This window comes from Larimichthys crocea, chromosome III (genome assembly GCF_000972845.2).
Source record: "Larimichthys crocea isolate SSNF chromosome III, L_crocea_2.0, whole genome shotgun sequence".
Lineage (NCBI taxonomy): Eukaryota > Metazoa > Chordata > Actinopteri > Sciaenidae > Larimichthys > Larimichthys crocea.
Genome location: NC_040013.1, coordinates 30,062,065 through 30,076,546, shown reverse-complemented (window position 1 = coordinate 30,076,546; position 14,482 = coordinate 30,062,065). Strand labels below are relative to the sequence as shown.

General features: G+C 41.0%; 1 protein-coding gene across 2 annotated transcripts in view; it reads right to left on the bottom strand.

Annotated features, from left to right (window-relative positions):
• The window catches only part of unc5ca (unc-5 netrin receptor Ca), a 175,467-nt gene that overhangs the window by 47,731 nt on the left and 113,254 nt on the right, over positions 1-14,482 (bottom strand). For both annotated transcript variants that reach the window (XM_027275025.1, XM_019259897.2), the window contains exon 4: positions 13,377-13,480. In XM_027275025.1, the coding sequence (XP_027130826.1) occupies positions 13,377-13,480 (104 nt within the window). The remainder of the gene's footprint in view (positions 1-13,376; positions 13,481-14,482) is intronic.

Sequence of the window (14,482 nt, the reverse complement as noted above, 5' to 3'; positions counted from 1 at the left end):
GCCATAACATACTTCCATATTGCTTGATACAGTGTTCTGACAAATGTGGATCGGAGAGCGTTGCTCAACATTACAGCGGAGAAAGATGTTCAAGTAAAAAGAGTGAGCTTAAACTGTATGATTAAAAAGAAGGAATGTGTATATACTACACTCAATGATCTAAAAAATGTGTGGGCGAGGGCAGAGAATTCTCAGAGGTCTTGTACATAAGAAGAACTAGGCCTTAGTTTATGGTCTTAAAAGAGTCATATACCGCTAGGAATTAGTTGGCCATCAAGGAAGAAGCATGTATATAAAATAAAGTATCCCCAATGTGCAGCTGAGTGTGAGGAATAGCAGAGCGCTCTCCAAGGTGTCCCACACAGACAGAATTGGGACACTGTAGGACACCCAGTTGGACTGGGACAAGCCTACAGGGGACTATTTATAACCTACTACTCTACTGCACCTTGGTACACTTAAACTGAAATGATGCATGGCACGCACATATGATACATGAGTATTATTTTACTCAGCTGTGACCTGCACTTGAGAATGTGACTCTAAATATCATATCTTTGCATTATATCATAACGCAGCATTTGTTTCGCAAGATTCAGCACATGTGCTTTTTAAGAACTAAAATAATGTGTTACTACAGCATGTCCCTGAAAACAAAACAACAAAGTTAATGGTTCCCCCTTTCTGCAAAGTAAGCTTATAAATGATAGAAAGCAGAGGAGGAGGGAAGAAAAGGACAAACAAGTAGAGGTAGGCAAAACAGATGAGGAGAGGAGAGGAGGAAGAAAAACAAGGAAGTGGCTCAGCACTAAAGGAGGTCACAGATGTGCTAACAGAAAGCCTGCATTGGCTTCTCTAGGGTGCGCACACACACACACACACACACACACACACACACACACACACACACACACACACACACACAAACACACACACACACACACACAGCGTTACCTCTGAGATTTAACACAGGTGCAGATGCTTCACAGTGATCTATTAGACTCACCCTCTCACGTCAACATTCAAGAGTGGAGAGAGACAGAGAAGGGGAGAGAGGGAAAGATGGATGAGGAACAATCTCGAGAGAGGGTCGGATAGAGAGAAAAGGTATTTCCACGGCAATGGTGAAAGAGCGAAAGAGAAAGATAGAGAGTTAGGGAGGCAGTGATTATGGTGGAGGAGGATGAGGAAACAGGGAGTGCAGGCTGGAAGCAGATAGCTGTGGGTGATCCATTAAAGCTAACCCGACAATGTCAACAAATAGGGAGAGGAAGTGAGAGAGGATGGGAGAGAGGGAGCCCGTGGAGGGACACAGTGCAATGGAATGGAAGAAAAAGGAGAAATGAAAAGGTAATGAGGAGGTAAGGGAGGGGGAGGCGATTTGAAATTTCCATGCTATGTCAACAATTAGGGGAAGAAAGATGGAAGCACTGAAGATGCTGAATGGGGAGAAAAGGGAGAGGAGAGACTAGATGGGGAAGCTATACTGGAGTAATCCATTAAGCCCAACACTTGGGAAAACATGAAGAGGAAAGTAAAAGTCATGTGAGGAATGTAGGGGAGAGAGGGAAGGAAATTAGGAAAAGACAGGATAAAGTTGGCGAGGGTAATATTTTACCCAGGAGTCCTTGTGTCAAAACATGAGTTGTGTGAGTGTGTGAACAAAAAAAAAAAATACACCAGTAACTCCAGCTACTGCTAGCTTTCCCAACCCATCTCTCTAGCATCAAAGAGCCAGGCATCACAGAGATAGGCTACCTCTGTGGAGGACTGATAGATGGGCTGCACTTTTGAGACATGGTGCAGGTGGTTGGTGAGTAAATGGGAAAAAGAGATGTGCAAGAAGGGAAGGAGGCAAAGAAGAAGGCCAGTGCCTTGAAAGTGGAAGAGAGCAGTATAAGAAGACAGATAACAAAGCATGGAGGCTTGAGGCTTGGCACTGAAAACTAGGAAGCAAAGGGCAGACACTTATTCACAAAGAATTGTGATATCGAATTTACCAAAGGCCCAATACTTCCAACAGACAATTCGATAAAACAGAATTCAGCCAGCAAGCACATTTGTGATTAGAGTGGCTTTAAATTTATCTCCAAAAAAATAAAAAAAATAAATTCATTATAACGAAAAATTTGGGTTAAAATGCATGTATGGGAAATAATGTTCACTGGGAAGGATGCTGTGAGCCAAGCAAAGCAATTTATCAAACTCATTTTAATTGATCCTAAAAATATACAGTTCCAATAAGTCCAAGTTTAATATTTCATTATACAAATAGTTAATGTAAATGCATTTACTGTAAAGAACAACCACTGGCATCTTTACAACAAATGGCCACTTTACTGATGGATATATTCAATTATTTCTCTCTCAAGACTTTGTCTTAAAACAGCACCTTCTTATCTCCTTGCCAGAAAGCTCATTCAATTACAGATCGCTGAAAGTATGTATACAATTATGCCTGAGGTTTGTGTAATGGTTAATGTGTAGGGAAGAGTGCTGGGGCGAGGAGGCAACCAGAGAGCTTTGGGAGGAGAGAGCTGGAAGGCGTAGGGACAACCAAGAGGCAGACCAGTCAGGACATGAGGGTCAGGGAGCAAAGCCATTCCCACTGAGACATGATGACACTTCAAAATTTTTGACTGTTCATTATTTGTGTTGGAGGCGGTGGGACTGTTGTCACCTCCCAGCATATCATTTTCTTCATGTAAAATTGGACTGGTAGTGTGTATGCAATTTGAAATGGTGTGCTCAAGGTTGCAGTTGTTGTAGTTGAGTATTTTGAAGGGGCAAGAGTGCATGCATAATATTTTCAGTGAGAGATGAAGAGCGAGGCATCGCCCTCATAGTCAAAATTAAAAATATAAGTCATTGCTTACTATGTTGAGAACCATTAACTGATTACAAGAAGGAAGGAAAAGAAGAAAACTGGAATGAACAGATTAAATAAATGAATAAATAAATTTTGTGGAGCTGAAAAACATGATAGTGTTACTGTGATAGTGAAGGAACCGAAAGGAGGAGAAAAAAAAAGTGATGACAGTTTGGGGTGAGAGTCTTAGGGGACAGAATACTGAAATGAGACCCTGGGCTCAAATCATTAGGAAGAGGCAAGACGGAAAAAACATCCAAATCCACTCAACAGCTCAGACACATCGAGGGAATGTTTCCCCAAACAGACGCTGACCTACTAACAGCTAGAATCCGAATCAACACCTCAAATATCACCAGAAGAAAGTTCAAAAGGGAAACATTTTTCCACTTGTGACAGAGAACTGAAAGTTTGGAATTTAAAAGATTAAACTTGTTCTCTCCTGTTTTAATATATCATGCTGTACTTTGTGTTCTCGTCTAATCGCCTAGCTCTGGAGATCACAGGGTGATATTTATTCAGGAGGTATTTTTCAGCACACAGATTTTATGGGAGGTAGGTAAAATATGATGACATGGATGGAAGCTGTAAGAATATGAAGGCACAAAACTGTCAAACATTCAACCATGGACATTTGGTTGATTTATTCCCTCATTTATTCAAGCACAACTACTATTTCTGGTATTTCTAACCGCACAAAAACTAGAAGAGGATCTAGTTAATAATTACTTTTACAAGGAGTTCTATTACATTTACTACCACAACTGCTACCACCCCTACAGCATCTAGAAGTAATGAATTTTATGCCTCTGCTTAAGCTAACAAAGCAAGCACTCTTATGGAGGTTTTATGGAGTTTCCTTTCTTTAAAGACACTATTGCCTGGCTGACTTCCCCTGTTGCTGTGAGACAGTGTCGAAATGATTGACAGCTTGTTAAATTATAGAACAGCCCCGTGCATGGTTACGGGTCAACTCGGTAAAAGCGCTGAAGCCGCCTGTATGCGTGTCTCCGTTGCTTTCTTTATTTCTCCGGACAGTGATGTATTTTGCATTTCCTGCTGAACCTTCCAGTTCACTAAGTACTTTAACATCACTAATGGCAACAGCAGAAGACAGAGAGAAGGGAGGAGGGAGGAGGGAATGAAAGGTGAGAGACAGAGAGAGAGATGCAACGAAGCCAAGACAAGGAGAAAGAAATAAAGAAGGAAGGAACAGTAGCGATAAAATGAGAGCGAGCGGAGTGTGGAAAAGAAACCACATGACACAGACTGCTAAAGAGCATTTAAGTGTTTCAGCATTATGACCTAAAAACCTGCAATGTCTGACTCATCTTTGAAGGAATGCTTTTCTGGCAGGTAACACCATCTAGCTGAGCAACCTGAACTAATCCTGCTTCATTTTTAGACTTTCCATGCAGGCGTTTATTTATAATGTACAGTAAACACTTGTGATCTCTTGGGGATATGCCCACGACTTCAAGAAATTTGAAAGCAATTACACTGATTCAATCAGAGGTGGATGTTAGGGCTTTTTTAAAACCAGGAGGATCTGTTTTTTTTTCATGGCCAAGATAATTTATATTTAAGTCCCTCGTCTTCATTTCTCACTCTATTTCCAGAGGCATGTCCTCAAAAGATGTACAGTATCCTTCTTCATCAAGTTCAGTATCAGCTTTTCAAGTTATTTTACAAGAATGCATGGACAGGGTAAGATTTCTGAAGATACAAATTAAAACCCGGGGTATACTCTTCAATCTCACTCATCCACCAATGTGGCCAGTCATTATGAACAGGGTACATAATGGTGTACATGAAAACAGAGAGACTGTACATGATTCCTTAATTATTCTTTCTTAGAGAGAATGTATTTCCATTATTCCGTGGTTTAAAAATAGTTTTGACTAAAGGTTTTAGTACAATATATAGATAGATAAAATGTGCATGCATGCATGTGTTTAAGTGGAAGGCTAACCCCCTTTATTACATTTATAACACACGGTTGTGTATGTGTGCAGGCACTTATGCACCATGTTTTGTGTGTGTGCGCATGTCAAAGCTGATGCACTGTACAGTGTAGGAGTGCTGATGACACTCCATAATCATTAAAGCAGGAAGAGGCTCTGAGCTGATTGGGGGCATGCTAATCCTTTTTAATTGACTCTCCAGCTCTCCAGTGTTATTAAAACCGCCCAATAACAAAATCAGCTTTGCTTTATTAGCCGGGTCAGCTGAACTATCGGAGACCTCCCTGTTTGTTAGTGTTGCATTTTGTTGAATGATGTACAGTGTAAAGTAGCGTAGTGAGTATAGTAAACAGAGAACAAAATGCACATGAGCTAATAACAAAGAGGGAGTGCCTCAGCTGGAAAATATTGTATTTTGAAAGCAACAGCTCCATTCAATTATGGAGCGACCGGCAAATTCTGCAATGCATATTTCAGTGCTAATGCAGGAGATTTAGTGTCTTTTGTTTGGGCTGATGAATGGTCAAACACACTTGGCTTTGTTACCAGAGATCTGAGGTCATTTCTCCTTTCAGTTCAACAATTAATGTTGACCTTTTTATTCATTAATCACGACAACGATATTTCCCAATCAATGGGAAAAAACTGCCCATGCTGTAGGCTTCTTAGCATTTCATTTTGCCTGCTGCGCATGCAGCTTTAACAAAAGTTTATAATCAAATGTCCAGCAGCATGATTTTACACTTGTTTTACTGACAAAAAGACATCATGATCAGCATATCCTCCCTTTATGGTTCCCTAAAGAACCACAGGAGCCACCCCGCTCTAAGTGCTGTTCATTGGCCTCTGCAAGGTCACACTTAAGTAGCCCACAGCCATCTACCTTTGAAAGAGTTATGCTTCTGAAGTCAGCGAGGCATCAACAGTGCCAAGAACTTCTTGGCCGAGTGTTTGATAAGCTGATGATTCAATACAATTCCAGGGTGTAAGCAGTATTGTGGTTAATACAGCTCAGCAAAAAAATGCACTCATATTTGATTTCACACCGGCAAACACATTTTACATAGCGTTAAATGGAGGACCGCATCATAGCAATAAGGGATTTACCAATCAGACGGTAGAAGATCACATATCATAACAAACATATTGTCTGCTCCATTAAAAAAAGACACGGACATCACCTGATGATGTTATATATAAAATATTAAATGCACTGACAATGACCTCCTTTGGTAACTCATTGAAGACTATTTAACTGAATAGTGATGTAAGTGAAAAGCAATTAATTGGTAGCAATTATTTAAAGCTGTGGCTTATTAAACTTTTTCAGTCTTGGTCTCAAATGAGGAATTTACTGTCCCAATTGCCTTAGTAGTTAAGTATTATGTCACAATTCCTGCCAGTGGTAGGACTGAGAACTATTTTTAGGTGCTCAATTATTTCATAAATAAGTTTCTAATATGTTCATTGTATTGTAACATTATAACTATAAATGCACAGAAACATTTTATAGATGTTACAGGCTCATGTGCACAACTTTCAAAGACCTAAAAGACTTACAAGGTCTAACAACTTATCAAACTTGACAGAACAGAACAGAGATTTGTTATTTGACACTGTCGCACCCCGTGTCAAAACATAGTGTTCACTCATCCATGACAACATTGTCAGGACTGCCGAGGGCAGCGCGGGTAGCTGCCTGACAATGCAGTACTCTCCGCACAGCCATGTCACCATCAATCCACAGTTTTGTCTCAAAACTATGTCAAGAAAGACAGGGGGCATTGAGGAAGACTGAGAGACAGCAATGGAAACAGAAAGAGACAAAGTGAAGAGAGAGAGAGAGAGAGAAGTGTGAGAAGACCAAAGGGGACAGCTATGAACAGAAAATGGCTGAGGAACTAAAGGTTCTTTAAAAGGCAGAAAATCATAAGCAGTCTTAAGCGTAAAAAAAACACGAAAAAAAGGGTCAGTACGAGCACGAGTGAAGGGTCAGTATTTCAACACCAGCACATTTAATACCATTTCCATGTCACTGCCAGGAAGACATAAAAAAAGGGTTAATTGCACAGGCGGACTATCTTACAGTGTTTGCCAAATCCTTTGAATACATAATGAAAGGGGAGAGAGAAGGTTGTCCTAATTTAGGGGGTGTGCGGGACAATCTGCACAAACGCCTTCATTATCTCCTCCTCTCATACTCCTGAGTCAAGCACCCACTCAACCCTCCGCACACCGCACACACAGGGAACAAAGTCCCAGTTTCAAAAAGACTCAGACCTCAGACCACAGAGACCTAAAACTACATACGATCACTGTACTCTGCATACTTCCTGTCCTGTCCGGAGAGAGAAGAAAATAATACAGTGTCATCAGCTGAGAAACAAAACACAGGGTGACTACATGTAATGAGAAGCTTCCCTCTCTGCATTATGATTGATAGTTTCCTTAAATGGCCTTGACGATGGGTGAATGGACTGGAAGTGCTTACAGTCACCGTGAGGGCTGAAATAGCAGAGAGAGAAAGCCAGGATAAACATCTGGGTTTTGTGTTTTTAGAAAAAAAAAAGTTATAATCTGCAAAAAATGCATGCGCTCGGAAATCAGCATTACACGAGAAAAGGAAAGGAAGAAAGGCGGAACAAGTGAACGAGTGTCTCAGTCTAGACAGAAGCAATGATTGGAACTAAATGGAACTGAAGTGAGAAAACAAGCAACAAATACACTAATTTTATGACCGCAGAGAGTAAGAGAGTAGTCAACAGAATGAAACAGTGAGGGAGACTGATGCTGATGCTGAGATTCTGCAATGGAAAATACACATTTCCAATGCAGTTCTGCACAGCCTGTTGGTTTTGGAATGGGGTCTGACTAATGCCTGAATTTAGTGACATGGCTTATCACTGGATGAAAAGCATCTCAAGGCTCCTGAAGTACAAAATGGTTATAAAAGAACTGCACTGCTGTACTGTACAAGGAGTGAAGGACTCAAAGAGCATACAGTGTGTGTGTGTGTTTGTGTGTTTATGTGTGTGTGTGCATTCATGTATCAGTGTACACACATCATTAGATGATGATCACGATCCCTGATTACATCACCAACAACCAACCAGGATACCTTTATTACCGAAACAACACACTCTTCATCTGCCCCATTTGTAAATTACTCTGCAGAATTTTAATAATCTTTACACCGTTTCAATAATTCACCTCAACAGTCAAAATAAAAAAAATAAAAAGTGATTGCTGACTAATCTGTGGATTACAATGATGATTTCTGACAGAGGTTGAGGATCAAGGTAAAATGTGATGGGAGATGAGCCATGGGGCTTACTATGCGAGCTCAAAGAGGATTAAGGTAAGGATCTATTGGCGAAGCAGCATTACATAAATTGTTTTTGTGCACACACGCACATACACACACACATACACACACACACACACACACACAAGCACACAAAAACAGGTACACAAACACGTGTTCTCTAGAGAAGGGCCGGGATGAAAATGACTTTAATACTTCTGGTGCGGTGGTCACAACATTTTATAACGCCAAAGCAAGATCCAATACTTTTAATTTAATCTATAGACTGTTTCTGTCCCTTCAGGTTCTTTCAATTCTAAATCCTTTCATGATTTATTTCATCTTTAAATCCATTGGGAGAGCTTTGGATGCAAGGGCTGCTGGTAAATTCTGGCTAAATACATGTTGTTGTTGTGATGTATTGTTGTTGTTGATGTATTCAGAACTTGCATATAGTTTATTTTGCAGGATTTAATAGATTTGTTTCTGAAGCCCAGAGGAACATTGAGATCCAGTGAGACCTGAAAGAGGTTTACAGCTAAAGGAATTCAATAGATCTGCTTCTATCTCTGGACACAGGAAGAGAGCGTGTCTTATTTGTTAGACAGTTTAATTCACACTGTCACCTTCACTGTCCATTTAAAGCACACCATCAGCACAGAAGTTATAACCTCCAGATAGATTCTGCTAGTAAACGTCATCATATGACACATTAACAATGGTGACTCCGGGGACGGAAATGTACTGCGTGTGTGTATTTGAATACAGTACACTATATGAGAGTGAGAGTGAGATAGCCATTAGCATTTTGGTCACACCACACCACTGATTCCTCCTGACAGAAAAGTCTGCTATGATTTGCATCAGGAGTTATTCATGCACACGGAGACACACCCACCAACCCACACACACACACACACACACAGACATGCGGGTAATTACACAAATGCATCTGTCTAAACTTATTCCACATTGCTTAACAGAGAAAGTCATTCAGAAAAAAATGACATAGATGGTCCCAGTGACGGAGGTTAAAAGCCAGATGTGTGTGTCGGTTAAAGAAAGTGCTATCTCTGTGCCTCCGCCATGAATGTGCCGGCTGCTTCCTGGTTGGTTAGGATGGTGTGTGTGTGTTCTGCCTGAAGGTAAATCTTTTTCTCTCGCTGGGTGATGATGATCAACTTAAAGCAACCTTGGAGCTGACAGCTGGATGTGTGTCTTGCTGATATGGTAATCTAAAATCTCATCTTTGAAGGACAAACTCCACATGCCAAACTGGTGCACATAACAATGAAATTTATTGTGATGTAAATATAATAGATTATTATATAGAATGACTCAGTACCTTTCTTATAATTCATCTTCTGATGTGAAAGATTACACTCAGACAGATAATGTATTGGTAGATCATAAGCCATTATCCATGTGAAAAACTTGCACTAATTTAAGGTGTGGATTGAGTGGTTAAGAATGTGACAGGAACTTGACCAGGCTCCAGACACATATCCAGTTACTGTCTGACTTTGTATGTGTGTGTGTGTGTTATGGATAGACACGTGGAAGGCCTGTCACCACACACTGATGTGTTTATTTCACTGCAGCTGGGGTAATCACTCACACAGAGAGACAGACGCAGACAGGCACATACACAAATATTCACATGGACACCCACGGTCACTCAACACACACACACACACACCAGTCCATAAGTCCATAACCCCACCTGTCATGCACAGTCTCCTGGCTTTGCTTGGCCTGTGGGGTCAAGATAAAAATGTATCCTCACTCTCAGGCTGCTGCCTCATTCTTTGGCCTCTATGTCCTAATGAACCTCACAACATTTGTAGGGAAAAAAAATATACAAGTTGCACTCCAGCTCAGATGTAAATTTCACACTGCTGCTTGGTTTGAGGGGAGTTTTTCCAAGTAACTTTGATGGCTGATTCCATTTTCTTGACTAGTTTGGATGACCTTGGGGCAGAAAAGCAATTCATAAATATAAAAAAAAAAATCAAACCAAACTGCAGGCTTTTTTCATCAAAAGTGAACAATGTGCTGCACTTGTTGCAAATTGTCTGAATTCACCATCTGTGCCTATAAAGTCTTTCCTGTTGAACTGCTGAACCCTGCCTGCTGAATCCAATAGCTTTCCATCAGCTTTTAAAGGCTTTCGATCACAGTCTAAAGAGATTTAGATGTTTCCCTAGGATTTCACAATGCCTCAAATTGTGTCTCTCAGGAGCTTTGGATTGAAAGTGAGGGAAAAATACACGTACACGAGACGGACTGATGACAAGAGCAGTACTGTCAGAGGAAAGTGGAAAAGGAAATAATGGTGCATCTGTAGTTTGCGGAGACATTTTCTTTGTAATCTCCGATTGGTTTGACCCCGACCTCTCAAGGCTAACAGTTGTGCAGCAGTTACAATGATCATTGGCTACTTTGTCTCTCAGTGTTCCTCTTATGCTGTTATGTGTCTACATTTGCTTAAGGCTCGACCTTCATGTTCTGTATGTCTGTGTAAATGTATGAACGGACATTTGTGTGCATATTCAGGCGTGTGTGTATACAGATGTATACGCAGCATCTATGAATATGAATGTAAATCGCGTGGGTGTGTGCGTTTGCGCGCTCAGGGAGTCAAGGTTTTGGCACGGCATGTTGACAGCCACGTGATGCCAGCTGGGCATTACGATGTGGGTATCACATATCAGGGCCACCAACCCTATCACATTGACAACTTTACAACAGTCGTCAACTAGTCGACGTGGCAACCGCAACTACTATTATTAGAACATTTTGAGAGAGGTCACAGGACCCCAACAATGACAGCGGTCAATCAAAAAAAAAAGAACGAAAAAAAAGAAGAAGTGCGCGTGGAGGACAGAGGGAATAGAGAATGTGAACAGCAAAACGAATGGGCATGATAAGAACAAAGAGAAATAGAAAAGTCAGAAGAGATAAAAAAAGAAAGTCAGGGCTACAACCTGAGGTCATCAGCAGGTTTTAAACCTAAATCCCTCTAATCAGCTTCAGCAGAGAGGAGAGACAGACCAATCCATTTGTCCCGAGATCCCATTATGACAGGGGGAAAGGAATGGGAAAGGTAGCAAATTGAACACACTGGAAAAATAGCTCTGGGTGTCAGTGTGTGTGTGTGTGTATGTGTGTTTGCACGTGGTTTGCAAGTATGCCCGCGTGCTTGTATGCATGAATGTGTTCCAACAGGTGTCAAGAATAAATAAAGAAGATAAGGCAGATGTAGTAATGAGTCATTAGCGTGAAGATCAAGGAGTTGTGAGCGTGAATGTGGGGGTGTGACAGGAAAGGAGCAGGAGAGTGAAAAATAGTCTCTTTGGCATGCGTGTTGAGAACGTGTGCGGCTCCCACTGATGTCACAATTTGACTAATGCATTTGTTTGATTTTATTCTGAAGAATCTGAGATTTGTAGAAGTTAATGGACAGGAAAGGACTGTTATTCCTGACTACTCCTCCCTCTTTCTCATTCTTGCATTCTTCACCTTTCCACCCACACGTACACACACTCTCCCTCACTTTGTATGCTGGTCTGTCTGAGTGCCTCCCTTGCCCCCTCTCTTTCAGTTTCTCTCTCCCCCCTTCTCTCTCTCTCTCTCTCAGGGGAGCTGTGTACTTAGGTGCAATTGAAAACGACTATCAAACCCTGAGGAGCGAAACCTGATTCACAGACTCCTTATCCGGTAGCGCAGCCCTCTCCAAGTGCTGTGCTGCTCTTCCCCTGTGACCGACTAAATGAAATTATGTCTTTTTATCCATTCAGATGGGAAGGCTGCCAGATGAAACTATAGTAAAGCACAATCTGAATTGTGAATGACATTCTTCTCTGTAGTTAAGGCCGTGAAGGAGTGGAAGTGACATGTGTGGTTCTTCCAAAGTGGATGTTTACTGTGAGACACGTTCGATGAGTGAATCAAATGTAGATGTGCTGACAATATGTTTGAGGCCTACAATATTATCTTACATTAATGAGGGTGGTGTGTTACTTGTATGCATGTGTTTATACTTGAAATCCACACCTGTTCAAAGCTGGCATGACTGGGAACCTCCGACCTCATAAAGTTGGCCTTGCTTATCAAAGTGTTGCTGGGCAAGGCAGTAAATTAACAGCAAATGGCTAAAATAGTGGTGTAGTGGTTTTACTGGGTGGGTCATATAAGCAAATGTGATTCCCGCCTGAAGTGCAGCCAACTGTTCACTTCAGTTGTCAGAAAAATATATGTACGTCTGTGTTAATGAAAAGGAACATGGCAGTGTTTTTCAGTCCTTTTGAAGGAAAGTAGATGAGCCGCTTCATTTCTCGTCCTTATTTTCTGCAAAGCTCAGGTACAGTAAGAGAGTGAGCAATGAAAATGTAAAATAACACAGGAATATAGGCTGAGTCTCTGCAGTCACTGAGATTTCTTCATGTAACTTGTGCTGCAACTCAAATTAGCTCTCTGGGGACATTTAAAGTCTAAGTTTAAGCTTTTGATCTTTGGATCAGTGTTACCTCGTTGCAGCAAAGCTTTCAAGCAACCGTCACTCAAAACAGGACTCAGGCAGTTCCCCTGATTTCCCTCTGTGAAAATTCAACATGGATGCCGTCGCGTAGTATGGAACAATGTTTATCCCCCCCCCCCCCCTAAAAAAGTGAAATAATTTCACCTTTAATACCTTAAATTTGATAATTATTTAATCATTGTATTTAGAAGTATTTTCCAATTCATTGTTTGTCTCACTTGAATCTTATGAAGATTTTCCCCAATGGAATTTTAATAGATTGAGATATGAAGTCGTTTCCGTTTTTGCTTAAAGCATATCACTAGTGAAAAGAACATTTACCAGAAATGTGTCTATAAAAGGGTCAAGATATATATTTTTTTCTTTTATTCTGCACACCCTTCAACCACTGACTGCAGACTGTGAAAGAGTGCATGCACCCATCAAACCCCTCTCTTCTGCTGTCTGTCATTCACAGTTCCAGGCAATTTCGAAAAGTGTCACATCTGTAATAACTGACTTTTCTGCGGCACTTTCAAGTTATTTCCACTTGATGGTTTCTATTTTTACATCTTTTTACATTCCCCCTGTTGTGTTCATTCTGTCATCCCTTTCCCTTTCAGTCAACTACCTCATTCTGTCCTACAAGTCCTCTCACTTGATATTACATCTTTCTTGATATCAACATCAGTGGGAGATCAACATTAAAGCTGCACATACCTCAGCAGCTGGAATGCCCTCTGGAGGACGACACTGTAACAGCACTTCCTGCTCCAGAGATACTTCCTTCCCCAGGGGTTCCTGTTCGAACGACTTCTTCAGGTCTGAGGAGAAAAACCAAGAGAGAAAGAACTTAATGACTACTGTAGGTGTTAGAGAGCATACAACATTATTAAAATTGTTATTTTATAACATGGTAGTGTAAAAGCTTAAAGTCGCACCCAGTGGTGAGAGTTGTGACCACTCATCTATTGATTAAAATGTGTCAGCTGAGGGCGAGGACTTGAATTCATATAGGTAAAGTACATGTTCTCATACTGGTATTAAGTTATTTAATCCCTAACTGGGACAACCCTGGAAACATGATACACAACAGCAACAACAATAATTATATCAGGTCCCGATGGAAAGCGGACATGTGTGGGAGGCCATTTTGCAAAAGCATCCTGTGATTCAGCAGTTGGGCAGATTATTCAGGGGATGATGCCGTGTCATTGTAAAGCGGACTCATTACCCCTTTTCCGTAGTAACAATGACACAGTAATTATGGAGTTGGTGGTTGAAAGTCAGCCATGCATATGTTGACTTCTCCCTCTGTCCTGTCAATTTAGAAATATACACAAGGAAAAACACTTAGCTGTATATTTTTAGCGCCAACTAATCCTCGCACGGGAGTACACACACACACACACACACACACACACACACTGTGCTGATCATGATTTCAAGTGCTTCGCACACTAAGGCTGCTTTGTCGCATACTTGCCTCTCAATCACGATGCACAATATTTAAACCCTCCTTTCATTCCATATACATAGACTTGCCAGAGTTCGGGGATCTCGAGCACGCCAAAGACAATAAATGATTCACACTAATGGTCCACATGCTGTGATAAATGACAGCATTACAAAGCAGCATGGAATGCACTGCCATTTCTTTCACAGAACATTTCAGAGAGGGCTCAGCTGTTTTCATTTTGAGGGGGGAAAAATGCTCACAGTAGCAGACTGTAAGACAATTAGCCAGACGTTTAAATAAGAACAACAGAAGACGGGAAGACAAAAGAGAGGAGGGTGGAGAAAAGGCGTTCAAAGGATATTAATGA